This window comes from Buceros rhinoceros, unplaced genomic scaffold (genome assembly GCF_000710305.1).
Source record: "Buceros rhinoceros silvestris isolate BGI_N320 unplaced genomic scaffold, ASM71030v1 scaffold31388, whole genome shotgun sequence".
Classification (NCBI taxonomy): domain Eukaryota; kingdom Metazoa; phylum Chordata; class Aves; order Bucerotiformes; family Bucerotidae; genus Buceros; species Buceros rhinoceros.
Window position 1 is genome coordinate 1 of NW_010426797.1, and position 12,610 is coordinate 12,610.

Consider the following 12,610-nt stretch of genomic DNA (forward strand, 5'->3'; position numbering starts at 1 on the left):
ACCCCCCTCCCCGAGCTCCTGGGTGTCCCTGAGCAAGTCTGCACACCCAGAGGGTGGCCCGAGGCCACCAGCGTAGCAAGAGGAGGGGACTGGGGCGAGGAAGAGCCCCGGCAACACGGGAGTGAGGCGGGTGATTCTGCAGAACCTGCAGGAACGGGTGTCCGATCGACGGGACAGTGGGTCAGATGCGCTTCCAAAGCTGCGCTTAACGTTGCCATCGTTAAACTTTCCGGAGGGCTCCTGCTTTCCTTCTTGTTCTATGGCAGGAAGATTTATTTGGCCAGCAGACTGGCTACGCGCATGGAATTTGCTGATTAACGTAGCCTTATTAAAACATTCTACATCTTAGATGGAGTAAAGGAGCCTCAGCTGGTTTTTTTTTTAAAAGGCCTTGTCTTTGGTTCTAGGTTTGCTTGGAAGATATTGCCAGGGCTGAAAGTCATGGCTATCCAGACAGGCTGCTACCCAAGGTCTTGCTGCGGAAAGCTGAATGTTTGCTGCGTTTGGGGAGGTTACAGGCTGCAGCAGATGCCCTCGCTGGGGTGGAGAGTAAAATTGCTACGGAAGTGGTGACGACTAGTCCTAAACACCAGACGCTGCTAAAAAAGCTACGTCAACTGAAGATTGAAATCCACGAGGAAGAGAGGTACCCAGAGCCCACACAAGAAGCGAGTGGTGATGTTCCAAGAAAGTCAGAGATCTGGGAAGAAAATGACAGTATTTCAGGTGCATCTTCATCTTTGAGCTTGAATTTTGATAGAGAGAGGGGACGTCACTTAGTGGCCTCCCAGGACATCCTGCCAGGACAGAGCCTGTTGAAAGAGGAGGCCTTTGTAAGCGTGCTCTGCCCAGGGGAGAGCCTTCTCCCGCAGGACAGCAGCAAAACAGCATGGGATACCCGAGTCACTAACGCGGATCTTTATTGCCACCGTTGCCTGAGGCAGCTCTTGGCCTCAGTGCCTTGCCAGGGGTGCAGTTACGCCAAGTACTGCAGCCAGAGCTGTGCGGACGCGGCGTGGGAGCGGTACCACCAGACCGAGTGCTCCCTGGGAGCGCTGCTTCTCACGTTAGGGGTCTTCTGCCACGTTGCTTTGAGGACTGTTCTGCTGGCAGGATTTGCAGAGGTTAGCAGTCTGGTGGAACAGTCCCGCAGTGGTGACGAGGGCCGTCATAACCCTGAAGCAAGATGCAAACATCTCAGTGAGGCACCAGGCACCAGAGCTGGTATCAGAGGGATCCCTGGTTGTGATGACGATGGTCAGTACCAGAGTTCTTACCGAGCTGTGTTCAACCTCTTGCCACATGCCGAGAAGCACAGCCCTGAACACAGGTTCCTGTGCGTGCTGAGCGTGGTAGCTGTGTGCAGGCACCTGCAGGAGGCTGGCCTGGAGGCTGCTGTTTCGAATCAGGAATCATCTGAGGAGCAGTCCAAAGCAGAGACATGTGAAACAACGTCGGGCGGGTTGTCTCCAGAGCTGCAGACTGTGGCAGAAGCGATGCTGAGGCACGTGTTGCAGCTGCAATGTAATGCCCAAGCGATCACTGTCATGCAGGAGTCAGGTGAGACAACAACTTTTAAGCCCTTCTCTGATGTCCTTGCTCTCTAACTTGTGTGAAAAGATTGAATTATCAGTTGTAAAAAGCTCCTGTTGCAAATGGGAATGACTTGCTGAAAACTTATGCCCGCGGTCTGTTCTTTGGAGCACAAGTAGAGGGTGTTTGACTATTTTTTATTGCAGCAATGTACCATGAACCTTTCTGCTGCTATCTGCAACCGGTCACGGTGCTTAGGGCATAACTTGCGCACGTTACTGAGAGTCCGTTCTCAACGCACTTTTTTTTCCCTCTGTCTTTAGGGTCTGGAGATGGTGCTGTGGTAAAGAAGCAGCCTGTGCGCCTGGCGACAGCCTTTTTTCCTGTCCTCAGCCTTCTGAACCATTCGTGCTGCCCCAATATCAGCGTGTCCTTTAGTGGGACAGCTGCCACTGTCAGGGCGTCGCAGCCAATCCCAAGCGGCCAGGAGATTTTCCATTGCTACGGTAGGTATTAACTCTCTGTTTGTCTCAAGGCACAGACATCCTTTCTCCTCTGCTTGGCATGCTGACTGATTGCTCTTTATAGCCTAATTCCCAGCATAATGTTGCTAGAGTCTTTGTTGATGTGTAAGCCTTGATCAAAGACATCAATGCAAGATTTTACCTGCTGAGCCCTGTCACCTTTTCAGTCTCCGCTTATGCCTTCTCCAAAAGACCATTTCTCTAGTGTCAATTATAACAAAGATAGATTTTAGTCTGATGTTATGAACTAAACTGTACCTGCTTAGAGATTTCTACCCTTGCCATCCCTCTGCAGGGCCTCACCGATGCAGAATGAGGGTTGCTGAGAGACAACAGCTTCTCAGGCAGTATTTCTTTGAGTGTCGCTGTCAGGCGTGCCTTGAGGAGTCACAGTCTGATAGCAAGAGTGTGGTGGCTGTGAGGAACTCCTTCTGCTGTCCCAGCTGCCGGGCTCCAATGCAGGTAGTTCTTCCATAGTTACGTGTGCAGCTTGCTGGGATGTGTAATGTTGGGGTCTCTGGGAAGGTCAAAGAGTTGAAGATCTCAGACCGTGATCTCTGCTCAGAAGCCTCTGCAAAGTCAAGACAATATCTTGCTGTTCTTAGCAGCCTTGTCGTAATGTTCTTGTATGTCAGTCTTACAGCACTGCGGGGAAAATAACACCTTTAACAGCAAGTTAAAACCCCTTTGAACCCGATGAAGGAACTGTAGGAAATCAGGGCCCTGGACTAGGGGAAGGGGGATATTTAGGAAAGCAAACGGAGGGCTGGAGTCTAGAACAGCAGGTGTGTGTACAGGGGCTGTGTGGAGAGAGAGCCACGCTCTGCTGTTCGGAGGGTATGAACGACAGCAGCGTGGAGTGTGGGTTGGGTGGGGAGAAGCCAGCACAGTCTGTGCTGTGTATGCACATCAGTCGTGTGCTACATGGCCCTGCTTTGGCTTCATCTGTAGCTCCCGCAGTCATAGCTATTCCTGGAACTTTCTCATAAAACCAAAGCAGCAAATAGCAATTTACAGGCAAGTCACTTTGTTGAATGACCGAGAAACAATTTAGCGTCTCTAGAACACCCTACAGAGATAACAGAGATGGAAGGTGAGCTTTGTGTTGAACCTGAGCAGGAGCGATCACAGGGATGGTTTCCACAGGGGGAAGACATGCTTTGTTGTTCAAGTGAAGCTTGTGCAACTGCAGTCAGCAGAGAGAGCCTGTCACGCCGTTTACGGGACCTTCAGCAGCAAATCGAGAAAGCGTTAGACCTGCTGAGGGACAGGAAGGCTGGTAAGGCTCCGCTTGCCGCACTAAGGTCAGCAGCTCCCGAGGACACTCCGGGCGCCGTGGTTCTAGCCATGAGATGGCACTGTTGCTTTCGCAGTCGGGGTCCTTTGGCATGCAGCCTGATGTTCCTGGGGAATTGAGCTTCAGGGGTTTTATATCCCTGATCCGGGTGTAAATTTAAGTCACACGTTGTTCCTTAGTAACTAAAAGAACTCAGGGTAACGCTGGAGTTAGGAAGTCCCAGGCTTTGCTTTCCTGGAGTGAGCTGGGCCAACGGCGCGTTAGAATGAGCAGGGTTGGAGATTGAGTCCGTGTTAAATTCTAACCAGAACCAAATCTAGTTCTGTGAGATGCAGAGATGAGACTGCACTGATTTTATTTCGCAGATCGTGGAGAGCTGGAAACCATCCAGTAGGATGAATTTTAAACCCTGTTTCATTACAGATCAGGCCATCAAAATGCTCCTGAAGTGTCAGACGGATGCTAGAAGCTTCTTGTCTCCAGAGCATTTGCTGATGGGGGAGATGGAGGATCATCTGGCACAGGTCTATGCTACTCTTGGTATGGCATCATCTTCTCGTTATCCTTAGTTTTCTGAACTTTGAATTTAACACGACCAGCTTGTTCTCTGACTAGCCCTTTCGGTTCTCTCCTCCTGCATTTCTCTAGTTCTGACAGCAGAGCTCTCAGACTGTTTGAGCCAAAACTGCCCTCCCAGCAGCCAGTGAACAACAATGTGATCTCACGCTCTTCTAGGTTCCCTGTGCTGGTTCTGGGGTCAGCAGCCTCCCAGGAGCGCTGCGGACATAGTTTATAACACTCTGCATAATGCTTTCAGATTCTTTGTGTGGCAGTAGCTCTAGAAAGTGTTTATTCGTGACTCATTTTTTGTTTTGGTTTGGTTTCTATCAGGGAAGTGGCAGGAAGCAGCCAGACACCTGGAGAGGAGTATTGAGGTTGTGGAAAAGCACCATGGGCCATCGAGTGTAGAAATAGGTCATGAACTGTTCAAGCTGGCACAAATTCTCTTCAACGGGTAATTTTTCTTTCATTCTCTGTCCCGTCCTTGCACCGCTCCTGGGTGTCTGACACAGTGTCGTGGCAGGAGGTCCGTGGCCCCTTGCAGGGTGTCTCACAGGACCCTGAGCAGTCTGGCACAGGTACAAAAGTTGGCTGTTCGTTGAGTGAAGTTCATGAACGCTGTTGGGATTCGCTTACACCTCATGACTATCTCTGGACCCAGTTCTCTGGTTTGTGCCTGTCTATTCTTTTCTTTTTCCTGGCTCCGTTTATTCCCGGTGCTATCATTTTATGACAACAAGTCCCCCTTGGTGTTTGTACCTCAGCTGTATAATGTTGCTGACATCTTTTCAAAGGAGGAAATAAAACCCTCTTGCTCTCTCTTGGCAAGCAAAAGCCTGCCTGCTTCTGAAAATCTTCTCTGACCACTTCCCCGTAACTGAATTCATTTTAGCAGGAGCTGCAGGGAGGAAGTAGTGGGTACCTGTACTCAAATGTAAGGTTTTAAGTTTTTGTCTGTCTCTTTACCTCATTCTCCCCATCCTCCCTTTGCAGCTGCAGTGTGCACTGTGGGCCTGGTGCCGAAAGGCAAAGGATGAGAGGATCTGTACCCGTGAACTGGTTTAGGATTTTATTGGGGAGGGGTTAAGGGTTGTGTAAGTCAGGGAGCTGAATGATGTGTTTTGTGTGCTCTGGGCTTACTCTCGTCCTGTTTCAGATTAGCAGTTTCTGAAGCTCTGAGCACGATACAAAGAGCAGAAGAGATTTTGTCAGTGCACTGTGGTCCTCAGAGTACTCAGATCCAGGAACTGCAAGAGATGAAGACCTGTCTGTCAGACCTTCCCAGAAGCGTCCTTCAGAGGATTTAATTTCCCTGTCAAAGGAAGCTGCAACGTGATCTTTCATCAAAGCCGGGTTTTGTGTGGTAAGGTAGTCACGTAGCGCAAACTGGAAAATCGTGTGACAACTTGAATGAAATCTGAAATGCTCTTTAGTGAGACTGTTGTAAATAAAAGGACCGATTCTAACATGAAGGGTCTGTGTGTGGAATGGTGGGAGTAGCTGCTGTTGTGTCATTTCTGCATGTGGATTTGAAGCAGATGTTTGAGATGCTCGTGATGAGGGAGTCCATGTTCTCAGCTGGTGTCGGGTTGGAAAATGGGGTAAGGAGGACCACAGTACCCACCAGACGATGCTCGATATCAGACACAGAACTGCTCTGAGGCTTGCCTGGGGAAAGTGGGAGTGTGAAGGCATGTGACGTAGGCAGGCGATCTTTCAAGGGAGAATACTGGGGCTTGCTGAGATTAATAGCAAAAGCTCTTTTATTGCAGCATGAAGGCATAAGATTTGCAAGATGTGTCTTTGTGCAGCAGAGCAGGGAGCCAGTATCCCTCCCAGTACCACCCCTTCCATTTGGGCCCTACCATTGCAGGTTATTGTGAAGGGTTCTAAACGCTCCTGGGATCCAGGATCTTGCCAATGAAAAGGAGGGTTCCAGTGGTATCGTCTCGCAGGACAAGGAGGAAAGGTCTGTCCACGTGATATTCTATGGGGAAGGTCAGACGAGCAGCATTCACCCCGGGATTTGGTGTGGATCTTTCCCCTTCTTCACTAAGCTCCAGAACGGCCCTGTGTTGCACATGAGATAGCTTCACAGGTTTGACAGACACCTTGTTAAAATCGGGCGATGTGAACAGTGATTGGAGCCCTGCAGGAAAGAAAGAAAAATAATCCCATTAGCCGAAAGCAGCGATTGCAGGCGGGGGATCAGTACTGCTAATGCTGTGGCCCAGGGTTAGAATTTATTGGGTAGAGTTTATGCTCGGCTAGAGTTTATTGGGGGTAACAGGGAGAAGCACATTGTATCTGTTTGAACTGAGCTTTTCTCTCAATCTCAGAAGTGGTGTGTGAGCTTGGTGGAAAGATGCGAAAAAAAGTTGAGAGTCCTGGACCAAGGTGATGTAGTTGCTGGGGAAATCTCTACAGATTGACAGCAGGACCTACCCAAATACCCACCAGCTTCATATTCTGAAAGCAGGAAGCAACTTGCCCACTGCTTTGAGCCCTGGCAGTCTGCAGAGGGTGCGTGATGTACGTACTCGTCTCCCTTAGCGTGCTGCCAAGTGCCTCTTCATAGTTCAGCTTTAGTTTGGGCAAGCTTAGCACAGCGTGGACTGTCTTCAGCTCCTTGTCTACGTCGTGGACAAACTCTGAAGAAAGGCTTTCCTCAATCAGACTCATATTCTGGGTCACCTTCGTAGGCAGGAAGAACATGGCACTGATTCCCTCTGCCAGTGGTAGCTGGGCAATCTGGAAGGCCAGTTAAAAAGAAGAAAGGGTCACATCAAGAAGAAACATTTACCCATCCCATACCGGGCACAGACCTGCATCCCCACCGCCTGGTCAGCCTTCCCAGTTAACGTTCGGTCATCTTCCCCGTTTGATTTCATTGGACATGACCCCCCTGACACCCAGGCCTTCCTCAAGCCATGCTGCACTCTGCTGGTACGTGGCAAGTGCTCGCTCTCACTGTCGAATCCTATAATGAACTGCAACCTTGCTGGGGGGTTCTCAGCTCAAACACCTTTGAGCTCATGCTACGGTGAAAGATTTGTGGCAAGAGATGGAAGAGTTTTGAGGAGTGTGCCCTGCCCTTTGTGCCAACCTTTGGGTCAAGCAGTACGGGTTAGTAGGACCTGCGCATTGTTTAAGTTCTGGACTGCTTGTGACTTCGCCAGCGAGGAAGCAGGATGTTCTAAGAACCAACATAGTGCCTTTCCAAATAGGGACTGCAAAAGTAGCCTGATGGGAGGAACAAGGCCGTTGGCTGTAGCAGATCTGGTGAAATAGTTGCTCTCTGACCTTGCAGTTGAGTTCTGAGTCAAAACCATATCGCAGTATGGCTTTGGGGTCTGACATCATGGACACCTTCACAGTTCTGCCCTCATCCAGGTAGAAGTCGTTCAGGGCAGTCTTCTTGGGGTCGAACTTGGTTTTCCACGACCCTGGTTTAGAGAAGATAAAATGGAGGATTTTCTGGAATAACAGCATGTGAAACCAAGCTCGTGTCTGCGGCTGAGAAATCCTGTCTTTGGGTGGTTTGAGTCTATTGAGTAATTTTCTGTACCGTGTTTATGCTTTAGGAGTTGAGGCAGTTGAATGATGATGGAGATGGAACTAGACTGACTGGAGCTACGGGTTTACTGCTGCTCTCTGGCCCCTCCTTTTCATTGGAGAATTGGCTAAGTGGGAAATAAAAAAATTGAGCCAGTGTATGGGTGGAGTAGCTATTGGGAAGTTGATGTCTACTTATGTAATTAGAAAACTATTTTAGAGGGTAACGACTGTGTCAATGCATATAAAGTGCTTCTCTCCCCACCCTTTATTTTGCTCCTTGTCTCTAAGCAGTAATTCTCCAGGACGCTGGCTTACAGCATGTTCTAGAATAGTGCTCTGGTATCTCCCTCCATTCCCTCTGCAGTGGTAGGAAGGCTCAGTGCACTCTTTAAGCCGTGCCTCCCCCAAATTGTAATACTTTGTCTCTCGCCGTGGAGTTTCGTGAGCTTAAACTCGCTTCTCAAGTCTCTTACTGCAAACAGGTCAGGATTAGGTTTCCCAAGGGTAATAATTCCTCCCTCGAGGACTATTTCTGTTTAGGTAGTGAGCATTTTTTCTTCTTTACTTATTGTTCTCAAACACTTTCTTCTTAGACTCTGGCAGCGAGAGCATTTTCTCGCATCTCTTCTAACACGTGCTCAATAGACCCTCTCTATGAGCTGGTTACAAGCTGGTACTCGTAACCAAATACCCAACATTCTTACCCTTGAGGTAGGCAGCCCCAGCCAGGAGGATGCTGACATCTGTGGGCATGTCCTTCATAAACCGCATGATCCTTCCCTTTGTCTGCTGTCGCACCCAGGTGTTGATTTCTTGGAGGTCCAACTGGCTATTGCCACTTAGTGCCCTCGGACGCATCTTGTAGATCTTCTCTAGCTGGCTGTGAAAACCAGGCTTTGCCCGCAGTCCTGGGGAACGAGAACATTGACAGTGCAGGTAGTTCCTTAACCAAAACAATCTGAGGGCAGCAGACTGCAATCCAAAGCCCAGCAGCAGTTCTCTCACAACACATCTGTGGCTGCGAGTGTACACAAAGCTGCTTTGAAGGATGACTGAAGGCACATGGAGGAAACTGATCCAAGTCCTTCAGCCACCCATGTTGGAGTACGATGGGAGAACTCTTCTGTAAAGTGAAGATATAGATAGGAACAGAGGACTTGGACACAGCTATTCCTACATCCTTCTTTCTCCAGCTTGCTTTGGGACTACGGCTTACTCAACCTCTTGGATTCTTGGAACCAGCAGGCTCCCAAAGATAGCTTTTGCAGCAGATGTTTGTTGCATGCTGGAAGCAGACATTTCAAATAGTTCAGCAAGGACTTAAGCAAAGGAATATGGCTGAGTGCTGTCCCAGATAGGTGCTGTGATTTGTGGTTCCTGGAAGAGAGCAACACCTGCCGGAAAACCTAGAGGGAAGGCAAAATTCTTCTAGCTCTTTTGTGTGCTAGCTGCTTTGTCACCGGTGTCTTTGTGTGCCCAAGTCTGGTCTTTTATTTATGTGCACACAAACTTTCCAGGCTTTTTCTGGAGCGGCAACAGCATTCCACATGCTGTCTGCATCCTGGCACGACAGTCTGTCAGAACCTGAGCTGTTAGCCCAGTGTTACTCACTGCGTTCTACCTGCTGCTAGTTATTGAGGTAAAATTTGGTAGAGGGAAGAAGGACTTTTACTTTTCTCCAGGACAATGCGGGAGGCACTTTTCATGCTCTTCTCTGGTCCAGTCACGCTGGTCAGCAGGTCCTTGTAAGTCTCGTGTACCTCAGCTTTGTTAAGCAGATCGTAGAAGAGAGCACGAGAAATCACATCTTCTGTTCGTTCTCCAGCTCCTGCCAGCCACAAGGACAACAGTGTGAGGGAAGGCTTGTGGGGCCAAAGGGTGCGCGAGGAAAAGGGGTAAGAACTCACCGAGCGAGAGACCAGAAAGCGCCGTAGCCAGGCTGAACGGAGCCAGCAGCACGTTGGCAGAGGCTGTCCGGCTGGACTGCTGACGGTACAGGTCATAGCCAAAGTTGGAGACTGCTGCTGCCAGCTTGTTTACAGGGCTCTTATAGAATGGATCTTCCTCTTCCTCCTCGCCAGCGTTGGCTCCCTCAGCGGTGGCCGAGTTCTGCAGGTACAGGGAGGGCTTTGGTTACGCTTTGTGATAAACATTTCAAAGGAAAGCATTCTGCAGATGCTCTCCTGAGACCTACAGAAATACCGGCTTAATCTTCCTGACGGAGTGTGGGAACAGTTGCTTCCCTTTAAAGTGTCCCAGGGAAGCCAAAGGCAGCACTCAGATTGGAACCCAACTTGGATTGCTTGAGCCTCACAGTCATCCCCTGATGTAACTAGTGTGGTTTTATCGAGGTAAAGCAGGAGTTAGTCTCATTATGTTGCTAAATAAAATCCTAGTAACTTAGGAGGGTCGTGCTTAATCCTTCTGTAAGATCCTCTGAAATCAAATTCCCTGCTCTGAGGATCTCTTCCTCACTCTCTGCGTGTTGTCTCCTACTCACCTGCTCCGTAGGCGAGTTCTGGGATCTGCTTGGGACAGTTAGGAGACCCAGGCAGAGGAGAACGGCTGGAATCCGCATGCCTGAACCTACAGGGTAAGAACACGACAGAGGTGGTTGGAGCAGCCGAGCAAGTACACGTCTCCCAGTACTGTTCACTGTGCCTGGCTGTGACAGGAGCTGCAGTGACACATGCTGCTGCTTGTCCTTCCCAGTTTGAAACACCCCCCTGATCTCAGCTGGGTTTTCTCTCCTCTCTGTGGTGTTCAGCCAGCCTGTCCCAAACGCCTTCGGAAGTGGGCAGGCACGCATGCCCGGGCGTGCCTGGGCACAAGGGTGGCCCAAACCACGCTGGTGCTGGCGGTTCTGAAGTGCCAAGGTCCAGAGAAGCACTAAATCATATCTTCTGAGTTTTAGACTAAAAAATCCAATTCTTTGTTTACAAAAGGAAACAAATCTGTATTGTAGAATGGGGCAGAAGACAAGCCGGAGCGGTTCCTGCTCTGCTGCCCAAGCTGCCTGCCTCGGACAGGACGTTGTCGTGCTTCTTGTGTCTGCAGGCACCGGGGAGGCTGTACAGCCTGAACACATCCTTTGCTCGTTTGCAGTTTGATATAATGTAGAAGAGCTCTCTTAAAAGCCAGTAAGGAAAGGGGCTGGAAGTAAATACCTAACACTGGACTAAATCTAGAGAAGCGAAAGACAGAGATTGGCTTAATCAAAATTTTTGATGGAAGTGGGAGAAAACTACCAAACTCCCCAAAGCTGTTTCTGCTGTGGGATCCACTTTTAATCTCTCCCGTATTGGCATCTGTGGCCCTTCCAGACAGATCTGTCTGGCCCAAAGGGCGGCGAGTAACCCAGGGTTTCGCTGTGGGTAACCCAGAGCTGCTGCAGAAGCGTCATGCCCCCGAGAGCAGACGCCACTGAGGCTGGGCTGCAGCGATGTTTATGGACATACACAGAAATTAAAGGAAGAGGGTTGTGTTTAACTAACCCTGTGATCCAGTAAAGTAGGAGAAAACATGTGTTTCAGATTAACTTCAGCTATAAAGAAAACATGCCTGCTGGTAGAAATACAACCTAAAGCCACGTGGCTACACCAGCCCCAGTCTGTTCAGGCAGAGGTTTCGCTTCACTGAAAGGCAGGTCGCTGCTTCCCTTTCCTGCCAAAGCCCTGGAGGTAGTTCTGCCCTGCAGGAAAAGGTGTCACAGCGGAGGTTTTAACTTTTCAGCTCTGAGGGGAACCCTCTTTTTCCTGAGCACTCGCACCCCGCGACCCGCTGCTGAGGCAGTGAGCTGTGCTGGTGCAGAAGGTGGGAACCAAGAGGAGTTTCTGCACTAGAATGAACAGTAGGATAGTGGGTATGGCACGGGGATCGCTCACGTTGTTGCAGAGTGTCACAATGAAAGGGCACCGTGCTGCAAGAGAGATGGCAGGAGCCTCCTGCGAGCCTCACTTAAACCTTGGTGAAGGTGCTGGCACCAAGCAGTGCTTCTGCCCGCTGAGCGCAAGAGGTTGGGGCTGGCCTAGTTTAGAGATGAAGGTTTTCCATGGAAAGTAACCTTTTATCTGGGGGGGAGAAAAAAAAAAATCTCCACATGACCTCTGCTTCCAACTACACCGAGCTCCCGGGAGCACGAGGGCGGAGATTGGTTTTGCAGATCTGTATTGTTTTTGCCAGTACTGTCACCAGCTTCATATTTCTCCAACTTTGCCAAAAAAGCAATTTCCATTTGAGAAAGACAAAGCCTTTTGCGTTTGAATTGGCCTGAACATCTGGATTCTATTTGCATGTCTCTTAGCACAGGGCCAAAAATGCAGAGAAAAGAATTTGGTTCGAGCAGAGGTGGGATAATTTCAGGCGTGATATGAAAATCTGTGGCTAGAAAGAGCAGGGAAGGAGCAACAGCGAGCGGCAGGTGATGTTACAGTCAGGAAGGTACAGGCAGATAAACTTGAGGCATGAGTTGAGAAGGAACTTTGCGTCTACGAGTTGTCTGTTTGTGAGGGCCTCCAGGTGCAAAGGAGATGTGGTGTTCTCCATCTCTAGCAGCACAAGTCTCACATCACTTATGAACACCTCTCATTTCAGGGGAGCCATGAAACATCACCCAGCAGGTCAGGCAGCTCACTGTGATCGCTCCACCCCGCCACACTAACTCCTTCTGAAGCATCTCGCAACCACTAGCTAGAGGGTTTGCCTATCACCACAGTTGTCATCGTCACAAAGAAAAAATGTGTTCCCAGCTGCAACACAGATGCTAAAGGAGCAGAAAACCATCCCAGTTCCCAAGCACCGCTCTGCCCTGGAGGCAAAGAGGTGTCCTAGGATGCTGGAGGCTCCAGCCCTTGGTGAGAGCTCTCATTTGGTGGGAATCCTACCCTTCAACACCTGCAGAAGAACCGTCCTTCCCATTTCCCAGGTCCCCTGAGAGCTCCCCAGCCGCAGCCCCTGCCCTCTGCTCCCCTGAGCTGCCCCTTACCTCGGGCTCCTCGCGCTGCCGTCTTCGCAGGCTTCCAGCGGGTGCGAGTCAGGGACAGTGTGGCTTTGGTGCAGCCACATCTGCTTTTTGCTGCTTCCCCCAGCCCAGCCTTCAGCAGGCTTCAAGTTACAGCTTCCCAGGCCCTTAAAGAGC

At 50.0% G+C, this 12,610-nt stretch overlaps 2 protein-coding genes across 2 annotated transcripts; one reads left to right on the forward strand and one right to left on the reverse strand.

Moving 5' to 3' along the window:
• Positions 1–407: 407 nt before the first annotated feature.
• On the forward strand, positions 408–5,387 carry SMYD4 (SET and MYND domain containing 4; the record flags this gene model as incomplete). Its single annotated transcript, XM_010141652.1, has 7 exons — positions 408–1,560; positions 1,857–2,039; positions 2,353–2,519; positions 3,204–3,336; positions 3,778–3,894; positions 4,246–4,369; positions 5,072–5,387. Coding segments are annotated over 7 exons (2,028 nt in total), but the record flags the coding sequence as incomplete, so codon positions are not given.
• A 268-nt stretch (positions 5,388–5,655) lies between these two features.
• Positions 5,656–10,056, reverse strand: SERPINF1 (serpin peptidase inhibitor, clade F (alpha-2 antiplasmin, pigment epithelium derived factor), member 1). The gene is made up of 7 exons (XM_010141651.1): positions 9,974–10,056; positions 9,381–9,582; positions 9,146–9,301; positions 8,178–8,381; positions 7,219–7,361; positions 6,456–6,666; positions 5,656–6,064 (listed from the first exon to the last, which is right to left on the reverse strand). The coding sequence occupies exons 1-7, from the start codon at positions 10,049–10,051 to the stop codon at positions 5,805–5,807; spliced, it is 1,254 nt and encodes a 417-aa protein (XP_010139953.1). The 5' UTR covers positions 10,052–10,056; the 3' UTR covers positions 5,656–5,804.
• Positions 10,057–12,610: the final 2,554 nt, after the last annotated feature.